Source organism: Hypanus sabinus, chromosome 5 (genome assembly GCF_030144855.1).
Source record: "Hypanus sabinus isolate sHypSab1 chromosome 5, sHypSab1.hap1, whole genome shotgun sequence".
Classification (NCBI taxonomy): Eukaryota; Metazoa; Chordata; class Chondrichthyes; order Myliobatiformes; family Dasyatidae; genus Hypanus; species Hypanus sabinus.
Genome location: NC_082710.1, coordinates 148,125,295 through 148,140,052, shown reverse-complemented (window position 1 = coordinate 148,140,052; position 14,758 = coordinate 148,125,295). Strand labels below are relative to the sequence as shown.

The following is a 14,758-nucleotide window of genomic DNA, read 5'->3' as shown; positions in this document are numbered from 1 at the left end:
GATCACTTCTTAGAACTGAAGACCTCAGTCTGGACAATATTCCTGTGATTGTCTAATGAACCCTTTCCAGCTTAATCACATTATTCCTCTAGCGAGGCAACCAGAAAAGTAGACCATGCAGCCGAACCAGTGATTTGTACAACTTAACATGGCTCCCAGCTCAATGTCTGTCGATGAAAACAAGCATACCGCATGTTCTTCGCCACTGTCTAACTGTGTCATTACTTTCAGAAAGCTATGCATGTCTACTACAATGTTTCACTGTTCAGTAATATTTTTCAGGAATCTGCATTCACTGTGTATATCCTGGCCTGGTTTAACTTCCCAAGATGCAAGACTTCACACTTGTCTGAGTGAAATTCCATCAGTCATTCCCATATCCACTTTCCCAGTCGATCCAGATCCTCTTGTAATCTTAGGTTGCAGCTTCCTTCACTCCATATAGGAGATGGAGGAGGCCAAGATGATACTGCCTCACAGGCTAGAGAAAATCTACAGCTGCTGGAAATCCCAGCAACACACACAAAGTGCTGGAGGAGCTCAGCTGGCCAGGCAGCATCTATGGAAGAGGGTACAGTCGAGGTTTCAACCCAAAACGTCGACTATTGTTTCCCATAAATACCGCCTGGCCTGCTGAGTTCCTCCAGCACTTGGTGTGTGCTGCCACCCAGAGCCCGGGCATAGAATCTAAGAGCATGGAAATCATGGTACGACTTAATAAAACTTTGGCCAGGCCACAGCTGGAGTATTGTGTGTAGTTTTGGTCACCATGCTATAGGTAGGACAAGATGGTACTGGAGAAGGTGGAGAGGATTTTGCCTGAGATAAAACATTTAATTTATGAGGAGAGACAGACGAGGCTGTGTTTGTTTCCTTGGATTAGAGAAAAGTGAGAGGAGACCAGTTAGATACATGTACAGATTTATGAGGTGTGATTGTGAAAAACTTTTCCACATAATGGAGATGTAGTTTTATGGTGAGGAGTAATGGAACCAAAGGGAATCAGGGGGACGTACATGTTTTCATTCATAGTTTTGATGCAGTTATGAACACATTGCCTGGGTAGCATGGTGGGTAGCACAACACTTTACAGTACAAGCGACCCGGGTTCAACTCCTGCCGCTGCCTGTAGGGAGTTTGTATCTACTCCCTGTGACCGCGTGGGTTTTCTCCACATGCTCCGGTTTCCTCCCACAGTCCAAAGATGTACCGGTGGGTAAGTTGATTGGTTGTTGTAAATTGTCCCATGATTAGACTAGGGTTAAATTGGGAGATCGGTTGGCTGCATGGTTCAAAGGGTTGGAGGGGTGTATCCTGCACTGTATCACAATAAATAAATATCTGAAGGAGTGTTTTAAGAACAGGTGTGAGAAAAGTAGAAATACTTAAGGTGCAAAAACAACAAGGGAAGAGGTTAAGTCTTCAGAATGGGAAGAAGGAAAAGCTTGAGTAGAAGATAGGTCAAAATAGAAACGGGAACAGTTATGGAAATTCCATCATAGTGAAAAGGTGCAAACAGAATACTGGACAGGGTGGCTGGGTGGGCCTCTACTCACAAGAATGAGAGCATCCACTCTGTTATCACCCTTAGAACCTGAAACTTTTCAATCACATCACTTCCCTTACAGGAACGAGGCAGACCATTACAGAATATTTAAGTTGATGAGAAATTTCTTCTTTCGGAGGATCTGAATTTTTATAATTTTCTGTTCTAGAGGGATGTGGTAAAACATTCACTGAAAATATTTTAGGTGAATATTAACGAGGAATTTGTATTCAAAGGGATCATGTGATGGGGAGGCAAAATAGAGCCAGAGTGTGTGGTTGAGACTAAGGTATGATCTTCTTGATTCAAGATTGTGTAATGTCATTTGCAGTACATGTGAAAAGGAGAACAAAATAATTGTTATTCGGATCCAATGCAGGGAAAAAAACACAATAAGATAAAGAAAGCTTGTGTGGCCAATTGATCTCATCCAGATCCTGCTTATTCTTTCTAATCTGGAGATTGGATGTTTAACATTCACTCCAAACTCTGCAATTCACGGGGAAGAAAATTTCAAACCTGTACTAAAACTGCCTGCGAAAACTGAGTAACCACCCTAGGAACATGCAATAAATAAAGGACCCATTATAATTAATTCGTGCATATTCATGTAAAGCATTGCCTTTAGCCTTGCCTGGCACTGCTTCAGTTTCCATCTATCAAAGCTTAAGATACTCCTTGTGGGAGAAGTGTCAACACAGAGACTGCAACTGTAGGAAAACTTGATCTGCCAAGTTTTAGCGCACTAGGAACAGGCAATGAATGTGTCACCAACATTTAAAGGAAGGCTGGTTTGAAATGACAGTCCACCTTCAGAGGAGACAGCGGTATTGTATTAGTCACCACCCTAACACAGTGCTAACATTAACTTCATCAGCATCAACTGCTCTCCAAATTTTCATTGCACCACTAAACACTCTTTAAAGTCGGTACTGGGAATCATTTCCTAGAAATACTCTTGGGATTGGGAATATCTCAAGCATGCAGGCTCTACAGCACAAAACAGCATACACACACCAAATAATGAAAGGGAATATTGTGGATTTAGTACATTCTAAATCATTAAATATCATTTGGTGGTTACAGTTCAAATCATTGGCTCCCTCTATGTCTGTTAAAGCTTCTACAGAATTATTTCTTCATTTTTATCTTAGGCATGCACAGACCGAAGTTACCACTGAAAAGCGTCTCTTGTATACATTGAAGTCACAGAGAAGAGTCACCTTTTCCTTTAGAAGCTTAGACTGCTGGAAGTCTGGGAAAGCATAAAGACGGTAGACTGTTCAGCAGTAAGGTATTTTCGCTTTGTCTGCGATTTCCCCGATGAAAATAGGATATGAAAACCCAATATCCATTGACAAACAGCAAAGGTTGGGCAGTGACAAAAAGAGAAAGCACAAGGAGAGAAAGACAAGGGAGAAAGCTGGTTAAAGACTCTATAGAGGAACCCAAAAATATTTAAAATTTAGCACATTCAGGACACTAGATACATTTACAGACAAGTGCATAATACAAATCTCTGTACAACAAATACTTGTACTTAAGGCATGCAGAAAACTCTGTAGTCCACATTGCAAAATCATGAACATGTAGACCCTTCTTTCATATACACAAACCCATTTAGAAAGTGTGAAGAGATCTGTGCACAAAATATTATTGACTTGTTAATAGTTCCCAAAACTAATGTTCCAAAATTGTTATACAGCCTTTCTAAAAATCAGTTCATTCAAATGAAAAGTATCCTCTGTTCAGAAAACAAAGCGATCACTCCCTAAGAATGGCAGAGAGGCAAATGTGTTGGTATATCTACGGTCTGGACAATATGTATTTCAATGTTTGTCTACACACAGCTATAGTTTCTAATATGAGAAGGAAAAGACATGCCACAATGCTGTGAAGTGTAGACTGTGATATTTTGAAATGATTTTCAAGGTTTAACAACATAAACTCTACTTTGGCACTGAGGAAGTCAAGCTCCATGTCATGGGGGAAGAGATGGAGGCTGTCACAATGAAGATGAGAAAGAGAGCAGATTAGTAAAATAGAGGGCTATAGGTAAGCCTAGTAATTTCTAAAGTAGGGACATGTTCGGCACAACTTTGTGGGCCGAAGGGCCTGTATTGTGCTGTAGGTTTTCTATGTTCTTAGAAGAATCCTAAGTAATATCACAAAAAGAGAAGTGAAGCTAATATCAGAGAGGCACCAGACAACAAAAAAGGTACTAAATAAGATGCCTTGGATAATGATGTCCAATTCAGTAGGCTCCTTCACAAGAAGGGATAATACACAAGTTACATACAGTTTTATTCATGACTCCAGAGCAGTTTTGATGTGGGAAAGGGAGAAAGGCCTGTTTTCGATGTGTCCTGGTCAATTATCATGAAGTGCTTAGACCACTACATTGCCTCTGAATAAAGATGGGCTAAAATCTCCAAGCTGGATCTTTGTTTTAGGCAATCTGATTTTACCGTGTTAATTAAGACCAATGGTCATATAGATGACACCCACATTATAGGAAGGTTGCACTCCAGAAAGAGATCTACATTATGATTTTCTATAACATGAAACTGTATCTAACTCAAATGTGTCAATCTAACGATCACTGTAAAACAAAACTAAGCTGATTTATTTACCATCTTTTGCAAATAAATTACGCAAGAACAAATTCTATTCTGCTTCTCAAATTTTTGGATAGTGATTGGTGATTTCTTCAAGGAAAAATTTCTGTAACACAAACAATTGTAACACTATGCCCATGTTTGTTAGTAGTGTCTGAGTCACCTGGTGGATAGCAACAGCTGTCAATTTAGAGAACAATGTGCAACATTATACTTGTACTTTTGTCCTGTAATTAACTCAGTCTATTCACTGCCAATTCAGCTGCATTGCACAGCCATGTGTCGACAGACAGTATTTATTACTAATTCCCACTACTGCATAAAGATTTGTTACCTGAACTCTGTCTGCTGCTGTTGGCCAAAGCTGCCTGCAGATGACCTTTTTAACAACATCTGGAAGAAGGCTGACAGTCAGTAGTAGTGTAATCCCTAACCAGGCTGGTCCTGCCGAGAGCATCTGTATGAAGACATAGTACATTGTCTGGTAATCCAAGAAAGGCCTAAGAGAAGAAAAAAAATAGCAAATATCATTTAGGAAACAGTGGTAGACTACATTTAGATTTAAAGATAAAATAAGATGCATATGTGTAACGGTAGAATGCACTGACCACCCATGCCAGACCACAACACGTAGACCTATAAATCATTGGTTTGACAGTTCATGCATGTAATCATTCGTTAGTCCTGTGAAATTTGAATTTGAAATTTGGCTTTTTAATATTAATATAGAAAGAGTTTTGAAGCAAAAATGCTGGAGTTCACCTGTAACTTTAGTAATAAGTATATAAGCAGGCTTTACAAGGATATAAATAGCTGCCCGTGTAAACAACAAGATTGTAATTGGAATGGTTTTATTATTGTCACGTGTACCGGGATACAGTCAAAAGTCCTCTTGTGTACTGATTATACTGGCCAAATAACTTCCCAGTGAAGTGCTGTAGAACAAGGTAAAACAGATCATGTCGAATCTGGAAAAAAAGTCAGGTCAGATGCCGTTTCTTTTTAAATGAAGAGAAATTGAGAAATATTGATGTACAGAGGAACATGGGTGGTCATATACAAAAGTCAATAAATAAATAACATAACTGCAGTTAGAAAGACAGGTTACACTGAATTTTAGTGCTGAAGGATTTGACTACATACAAGCATATCATTTGGTAGCAGGAAAAGGCTTCTCAAGTATGCTCTGCCGTTTAGTAAGATCATTATCTACATGAGAGAAGTGCAACATAGATATATTACAAATAAGAAGACATTTTCAAAGGGAAGGAGGACATTATCATGACTGACAAGTGAAGTCAGAGCCAAAGTAAAAGCAAAAGAGAGGGCATACAAGGAAGCAAAGCTAGTGGGATGATAGAGGATTGGGAAGCTTTTAAAAACTTGCAGAAGGAAACTAAGAAGGTCATTCGGAAGGAAAAGATGAATTATGAGAGGAAGCTGGAGACTAATATTAAAGAAGATACTAAAAGCTTTTTTAGGTATATAAAGGGTAAAAGAGAGTGGAGGGTAGATATAGGACCAATACAAAATGATGCTGGGGATATTGTAGTGAGAGATGCAGAAATGGAAGTGGAAATGAATGCATATTTTGCATCAGTCTTCACAGTGGAAGACATCTGCAGTATATCAGACATTGAAGGGTGTCAGGGAAGTGAGGTTGGTGCAGTGAAAATTATGACTGAGCAGGTGCTTGGGAAGCTTAATGGTCTGAGGGTGAATAAATCTCCTGGACCTGATGGAATGCACCCTTGGGTTCTGAAGAAAGTAGCTGGAGAGATTGCAGAGGCATTAACAATGATCTTTCAAGAATTGATAGATTCTGGCATTGTACCAGATGACTGGAAAATTGCTAATGTTACTCTGCTATTTAAGAAGGGTAGGAGGCAGCAGAAAGGAAACTATGGATCTGTTTGCCTGACATCAGTGGTTGGGAAGTTGTTGGAATTGATTGTTAAGGATGAGATTATGGAGTACCTGGAAGCACATGACAAGATGGGCCAGCCAGCTTGGTTTTCTGAAAGGAAAATGCTGTCTGACAAACCTACTGCAATTCTTTGAGGAAATTATAAGCAGGGTAGACAAAGGAGATGCAGTATACATGGTGTACTTGGATTTTCAGAAGGCCTTTGACAAGGTGCCGCAAATGAGGCTGCTTAGCAAGATAAAAGCCCATGGGCAGCTACTAGTGTGGGTGAAGTTTTGGCTAGTCGGCAGAAAACAGAGAGTGGGAATAAAGGGAATCTATTCTGGCTGGCTGCCAGTTACCAGTGGAGTTCCACAGGGGTCAGAGTTGGGACTGCTGCTTTTTACGATGTACAGTATGTCAATGATTTGGACTATGGCATTAATGGAATTTGTGGCTAAATTTGTCAATGATACAAAGATAGGTGGAGGAGTGGGTAGTGTTGAGGAAACAGAGAGCCTGCAGAGAGACTTAAATTGTTTAGGGGAATGAGCAAAGAAGTGGCAAATTAAATACAATGTTGGAAAGTGTATGGTCATGCACTTTGGTGGAAGAAATAAACAGGCAGACTATTATTTAGATGGGGAGAGAATTGAAATGCAAGGATGCAAAGGGACTTGGGAGTCCTTGTGCAAGATACCCTAAAGATTAACCTCTAGGTTGAGTCAGTTGTAAAGAAGGCAAATGCAATGTTGGCATTCATTTCTAGAGGTATAGAATATTTATCATCTATATCAATGATCTGGATGATAATGTGGTGAATTGGATCAGCAAATTTGCTAATGATACAAAGATTGGAGGTGTTAGTGGACAGTGAGGAAGGTTTTCAAAGGGAGAGGGATCTGGACCAGCTGGAAAAATGGGCTGAAAAATGGCAGATGGAGTTTAATACAGACAAGTGTGAGGTATTGCACTTTGGAAGGGAAAACCGAGGTAGAGCATACAAGGTAAATGGCAGGGCACTGAGGAGTGCAGTAGAACAGAGGGATTTAGGAATACAGATACAAAATTCCCTAAAAGTGGTGTCACAGGTAGATAGGTTAGTAAAGAGAGCTTTTGGTACATTGACCTTTATATTGAGTATAAGAGTTGGAATGTTATGGTGAGGTTGTATAAGGCATTGGCGAGGCCAAATTTGGAGTACTGTGTGCCATTTTGGTCATCGAGTTACAGGAAGGATATTAATAAGGTTGAAAGAGTGCAGAGAAGGTTTACAAGGATGTTGCCGGGATTTGAGAAACTGAGTTACAGAGAAAGGTTGAATAGGTTAGGACTTTATTCCCTGGAGTGTAGAAGAATGAGGGGAGACTTCATAGAGGTATACAAAATTATGATGGATATAGATAGAGTGAATGCAAGCAGGCTTTTTCCACTGAGGCTACGGGAGAAAAAAAACAGAGGACATGGGTTAAGGGTGAAGGGGGAAAAGTTTAAAGGGAACATTGGGGGGGCTTCTTCACACAGAGAGTGGTGGGAGTGTAGAATCAGCTGCCAGATGAAGTGGTAAATGCGGGCTCACTTTTAACGTTTAAGAAAAACTTGTACAGGTACATGGATGAGAGATGTATGGAAGGATATGGTGCAGGTCAGTGGGACTAGGCAGAAAAATGGTTCAGCACAGCCAAGAAGGGCCAAAAGGCCTGTTTCTGTGCTGTAATGTTCTATGGTTCTATTAAAGCAGGGATGAGATGTTGTGGTTCTATAAGGCACTCATGAGACCACATTTGGCATATTGTGTGCGGTTTTGGGCTTCTTATTTTAGAAAGGATGTACTGACATTGGAGAGGGTTTGGAGAAGATTCATGAGAACGATTCCAGGAATGTAAAGGTTACCGTATGAAAAACGTCTGGCAATTCTTGAGTTGTATTCCCTGGAGTTCAGGAGAATGGGGATTGGGGGGGGGGGGGGGGAATCGCAAAGAAACATTTCAAATGTTAAAAGGCCTGAAAAGATTAGATATGGCAAAGTTATTCCCCATGGTAGGAGATTCTAGGACAAGAGGGCACGACTTCAGGATTGATGGATGTCTTTTTAGAACTGAGATGCGGAGAAATTAGTCAGAGGACGGTAAATCTGTGGAATTTGTTGCCACGAGCAGCTATGGAGGCCAAGTCATTGGGTGTATTTAAGGCAGAGATAGACAGGTTCTTAATTAGCCAGGGCGTCAAAGGGTATGGGGTGAAGGCAGGGGAGTGGAGATGACTGGAAGAATTGGATCAGCCCATGATTGAATGGTGGAACATACTCAGTGGGCAGAATAGTCTACTTCTTCTCCTATATCTTTTGGTCTTATGCTTTGCTTTATCTTTTTCTTCAAGAGCTTTTCGTGCGGCACTGTATTAAAAAAACAAGTATAGTACATCCTCCAGTTCTCCTTTATCAGTAGCTTATGTTACCTTTTCAAAGAATTGCAAAGAACTGGTCACACGTGATTCTCCTTTCACACAAAAAACACATTTTATTGCCGATACCTTTAATTTTTATGTGTCCTATGGTAATTTGTACAACAGTATAGTTCTTTGTGCACCATTACATAGGGCCTTGATGAGGACCATGTACAATTCTGATCCTGCTTACCTAAAGAGTGCTGTATTTGCTATTGAGGTAGTGCAAAGATGATTCACAAAAATGGTTTCTAGGCTGACGGGTCAACTATACAAGAAGAAATTGAATAAGCTAGCTCTTTGTCCTACAGAGTATGCATGAGTGAGTAGTTACCACCTGCAATGTAGAGATTTTTTGGATGGCTCAAACAAAAGCTTCCACTAACTGAGTGATCACAAACCAGGGATCACAGTCTCAAATTAAGTGTTAGGCCACATGCAGTTGAAATGAGAAGCAAGATGGTGAATTTTGGGATTTACTGCCCTGAAGGACTGTGGAAACTGTGCCATTGAATGTGCTTATATCAACAGATTTCTGGATGTAGTAAGTTCGAGGGATGAGATCGTACTGATTTCCAGCGCAAGGATTTTGCATCAAGTAGACCAGCAGCCATGTTGTTGAGTGAGAAAGCAGACTTGATGGGCCAAGTTGACCTCTCCAGCTTTTATTTCTGAGTCCTTACAGGAAGCAGGTGGGAGGAGCTGTGGCAGCCTTTAATGGATATTGGTCAATAACCTTTCCCCTGGAATATGAGGAAGTCAAAAGAGGAAAGGGAAGAATCAGAGAAGAAATGAGAGCAGAGAACTGGCAGCAACTGTAATGAGTTATCTGTAAGAGCAGGAGGCAGCACCAACTGGAGAAAAGGTTAGTGAATGAGAAGACCTCCATGTTTCCCACAAAGAAACATCTGACAACATCCTATAGCTACTTTCTTAATCAAAGAAAGTCAACTAATGGACAAGTTATTCAACGTGACAATGAGCTTGGACAAGCGAAGGAGAAATATGGTGGAGGATGACTTGTTGAGTTATTCAAGGTCCTCATCTCCATCGTGGTTATTATTGCAGCATCCTACACTGCTGCAGTTGGAGGATCCCACTTGCTTCGAAAAGGAATCAAACGTACCAGTGCCCAAGTCACAGCTACTGTGATGAAACTTCATGTTCCTGGGCATCTTGGAGGATCTATCCTGGATGCAATATTTTGATGCAATCATGAAGGCAGGCAGGCCAGTGTCTTCTTCACTATACTTCACTAGGGGTCTGAGAAGGCTTGGTATGTCACCGAAGACCACAGCAACTTTCTACAGATGGATGGTGGAGAGCATTCTGACTGGTTGCAGTACCACATGGAGCCTCAAATGCACCACACTGCCTGGTAATGATCAAGAAAGCTGTGAACTCAGCCAGCATCATCACAGGCACGTCTTCCCACCATCAAGGGCATCTTCAAAAGGCTGTGCCTCAAGAAGGCAACATTCATTATTGAGGAGCTTAATCACCTGGGGCCGTCTTTTCATTACCACCATCATGGAGGAGGTACAACAGCCTGAAGACCTGCACTCAATGTTTTAAGAACAGCATTCTACCCTTCTGCCATCAGATTTCTGAAAGGTCCATGAACCTATTAACACAATCTCATTATTACTTTCAGTGAATTATTTATTTTTATAACATGATAATTTTTTATATTTTAGACTGCACTACTGCCACAAAACAACACATTTTATGACAATGACAGTAAACCTCCTTCTGATTCGGATTATTTCAGACTTTTTTTAAAAAAGCAAACATCTCCTTTATAAGAGTTTATTTGGTAGATCAGAGGTAATTTATGGGTACAGAAAGAGTTAATGTTAACAAATATTGACCCTCCATTGCAAATAAAATTTAAACTCTGCTTCACTCTCCACAAGTGGCTGGCAGATCATTTTAATATCCTCATAATTTTCATTTAATTATTAGATTTCTGACATCTGAAGAATTTTCCTGAAAACCTCTTTACATTTTCAACCTTTTCCCCTTGTTCAGCAATACAAATTTTATAGGAATTTGTTATATTGGCGTAAGCAGGGACATAGCTGTTATATTTAATTTAAACACTAATTCAGTAATACATCAAGAATATGGTGCTTTAATCACAATGAACACTAACACCTTCACATCAAATTATGCTGATTACTAATTTGTATCACAAGGAGCAGAATTGAGCCATTCGGCCCTTCAAGTCTGCTCTGTCATTCCAATGTGGCTGCTTTATTTTTAGGCTCAACCCTATTCTCCTGCCTTCTCCCCATAACCTTTGACACCCTTACCAATCATAACTAATCAACTCTAGCTTTATATATACCCAATGACTTGGCCTCCACAGCTGTCTGTGGCAATTAATTCCACAGATTTACCACCCTTTGAATAAAGAAATTCCTCTTCATCTCTCCTCTAAAGGGACATTTTTACATATTGAGGCTGCCGCCTCTTGGCCTCGACTCTCCCAATATTGGAAACATCCCCTCCGTGTCCATTCTGTCTGGGCCTTTCAATATTCAATGAGATCCATTCCCCCTTCTGAACTCCAGTGATTACAGGTCCAGAGCCATCAAATGCACAGCATTCATTAATGCTTTCTTGCATGAGCTCATTTTCTTGAACCTCCTCTGGAAGCCCTCCACTGTCAGCACATCCTTTCTTAGGCAAAGGGGCCTGAAAAAAGTATTGATTCCACAGACAAAAATTTTACAAAATATATCTTAATTTGTACTTTTCATAATCATAGCGGTATTAAGGGAAATATACTGTTCACAGAGTGCTCACTTTGAACACACTTACCAGATAATACCTCCCCAGAGCAGAGAAAATACGATGTAAAACCCCAGAGAACCCCATATCACGAAGTGGTTTATCCATGTCCAGTGATGGGTGTCCAGTGCAAGCTGTGAAACCAGTAACATCATCGTTTTAATTCTCCAATTATCAGAACCTGGAACTAATGCCGCTGCAGGAAAACGTGCAACAGCTGAAAAATAAAGCAACATTGTTTACTATTCAGTTCACAATCACTCCCATGGACTTGGAAACCATTGGCAAGTTGTTAAGGTTTTCATTCCCTATTGTCCTCATGGTGGATTTATTAGAATCCATAGCAAACACCAGGAAAATAAAAGAATAAGTGTAAAACAGCAACCCAGCACTGACCCAGACACAGCAAAGCTCCTTCCAACCCAGTTCAAACTTACAAGGTCTTCTATACAACCATCTAATGGCTGGTATCTAATTTGCAAGGGATGTCAAACAGATGTCAGAAAACAATTGAACAGTTTGCTTAATGAGATATTTAAGACAGGCAAAAAAAAGTGTGCAAATCCCTATTCATGAACTTGATCTGTGGCATTAATGTTATAGTGCTTCTCCCCATTCCTCCTACTGATGATCACATACAATGCAGATCGGGCTTGACGGGATGACTGCTTTACTCTTCGTTATCTCCCTTTCCCAGTTCTGACAAAAGGCTTTCAATCTGAAACATTACCGCAAGGTAGTCACAGCTGGGTTGCAGGATGCAGATAACTGTCAGGAGAGTTACTGCTCTAAGATCAATCCAACCCTTCCCTCTTACATAGCCCTCCATTGTCTACCTTCCATGTGCCTGTCTAAGTTTCATACCTGCCTCGATCACAATCCCCGGCAGGGCAGTAAGTGCACTCACCACTAACACAACAGAGTTGTCATATGTGATTTTAACTCCCCCAGCATTGCTTGGCACCTCCTTAGTGCAAAAGGCTTAGATGGGCCATAAGTTGTGAAGTATGTCAAGAAAGATTCCTGATATAGTACGTTGGCAGGCCAACTAGAGGAGAAGCTATTCTGGATCTGGCACCGCGCAATGAACCTGGTCAGTTAGCAGTGGGCAAGCATTTCATACTGACCATAAATCATCTTCAGCTGCCTCTGCTCTAATCCTATTGGTCCCAGCCAGAATCATGATTGGAATCTACTAATCCCTACTTTCTAGCCAATCAGTATCTTCTTTCGAGGATCAACTGCAACCTCGTCCAGCACTTTCAAAACAACAGCACCACCAAGCATCAGTCACCCTCCCCTCCAGTCCTCTTGTGAGGACAGATCTGAGTTAGCAAACCCTTCCTAAAACACCTCAGCTAGAGTGCTAGCTACAGTTCTGGACATTGCATTTTTTTTTAAATGATCAATGGAGGTGGGTGCAGGGTCAGTCCTTCTGTAATAACACACAGAAATACTACCACAAGCTGATAACGCCCACACTTGTACAGTAAAATAGACATCTTCAAATAGGACAAAGAACATAAAGGCCTCAGAGGAAGCCTCTCTTGGATGGGGTGTTTTGTTCTGCACACTTCAGATACCCCATAGTCACTGTCACACTGAAAATATGGATAAAAACTTGGCATAGAATCAAACACATTCACCATTTGAAACTATTGAATATTGAAAGGCAGAGAGAGAGTGTGGACACACAGAGGATATTTCCCATAGTGGGGGAGTCTAGGACCAGATGGCATAGACTCAGAATAGAAAAAAAGTCCCTTTTGAACAGATGAGGAGGAATTTCTTCAGACAGAGGGTGGTGAATCTGTGGAATTCATTGTCACAGACAGCTATGTAGGCCAAGTCATTGGGTATATTTAAAGCAGAGGTTGATAGATTCTTGAATAAAGGTGTTGAAGGTTATGGGGAGAAGACAAAAGAATGGGGTTGAGAGGGATAATAAATCAGCCATGATGGAATGGTGTAGCAGGTTTGTGATGGGCAGAATGGCCTAATTTGTTCCTATGTCTTTATGTAACAAAAGATTACATCAGTAAATATAGGATAAAATTGGAAAGCAATACAAAAGGGAAAGGATTCCAATGTAAAACCTAAACAACCCATTTAAGCTAACCCAGTCAATAAAATTTTCAACACAACCGATGTGAATGGAGAATGCATTGTGTTGTCTATAACTGATGCTCCCTCAAAGATGGCTGTTTCTAGTTTGTGTTGTTAAATATCAGAGAAATGTACCTTAAGAGTTACTGTAAAAACCAGTACAGTGAAGACCAGCGTGCCAAAGGTCCAGTTTCCAAACACCTGAAAACAAATTTATGCAAAAACACATACAAAATTAAACAGAAATTATTTGAGCTTCAGTAGCATTTTACAATGTAATAGCCGGGCTGGAGAAAGTTCACAGCTTTCCATTTCAATGGACGCTGAAGCCTTGCTGAGTTCTTCCAGCATTTGTTTGATCCATCTGCAGTTGTCTGTTTTCCGAGGCCCGGAGGATTTCAGATGGGTACATGGGACAGTAATATTAAGGTGGAGAGCAGGTAACCCATCTGAGACAACAGACACTGGGGTCTGGCCTTGAAAAAGGGTGTCAAGAGGTCAGCAATCAGTAGTTGTTCCTGTTCAGGGCGGAGTGAGGCTTCCATATGTATCCACTTGGGGTAAAAAGATTTGTTCATTACCCCCATATAACACTGGTACAAATAACATTTGCATCTCTGAGTTCACTGCACGAGGTCACTGGTGTGCCAAACTAATTGCACAGAAATATTGTTAGAGCGTCTCAAACGTGTGGAGATTAGAAACCAAAAGGGAGCTGGCACCTTGCTGGGATGATAGAGTTATTAGAGTGATGAAATAAAAGCAGGGTCATCATATTGAGAGATTTCAATTTCCCAAATAGTAACTACAGCATTATCTTAACTCGATAGGCTCAGATGACTGGAATTATTATTTTATTAGGTGCATCCCAGACAGTTTCCTGATGGAGTGCACCGATAGATCAATGAGAGAAATGGCAAGGGAAGTAGAGGGCAGGATAAAGATAAAAATTATATGTCAGTCACAGGGAACGAATGACAGGGAAATCTGTTAAGAGAAAGTGGGGTTTATTGTCATATGCACAAGTACATGTACACCACAGTCTGCTGCAAGTAAGTAAAGAACATGTAAGGAGGTGCAAAGAAAGAAAATTAGGAGGACAAAGTTTCACTGGCAAAGAGGTTTGAGCTAAATCTGAAGGTGTTCTCTATGGATATTAAGTGCAAAAGCAAAAACAGAGTATATTGGGAACTCTTAGAGAATACAGGAACAATCCATGTGTGGAGCAAGGTGGTCCGGTGAGCTCGTAAATGAATTTTCATCAGTTTTCAAACAGAATCAAGCCTTGTAGTTGAAAATCCAATGAAAGGAAGGTGAAAGCCTGGTGCAGATCTCCATAAG

General features: G+C 40.6%; 1 protein-coding gene across 2 annotated transcripts in view; it reads right to left on the bottom strand.

The window, feature by feature from the left end:
* The window catches only part of atp11a (ATPase phospholipid transporting 11A), a 140,973-nt gene that overhangs the window by 13,177 nt on the left and 113,038 nt on the right, over positions 1-14,758 (bottom strand). For both annotated transcript variants that reach the window (XM_059970596.1, XM_059970595.1), the window contains 3 exons: positions 13,553-13,618; positions 11,342-11,445; positions 4,499-4,664 (listed from right to left, as the gene is read on the bottom strand). In XM_059970596.1, the coding sequence (XP_059826579.1) occupies positions 4,499-4,664; positions 11,342-11,445; positions 13,553-13,618 (336 nt within the window). The remainder of the gene's footprint in view (positions 1-4,498; positions 4,665-11,341; positions 11,446-13,552; positions 13,619-14,758) is intronic.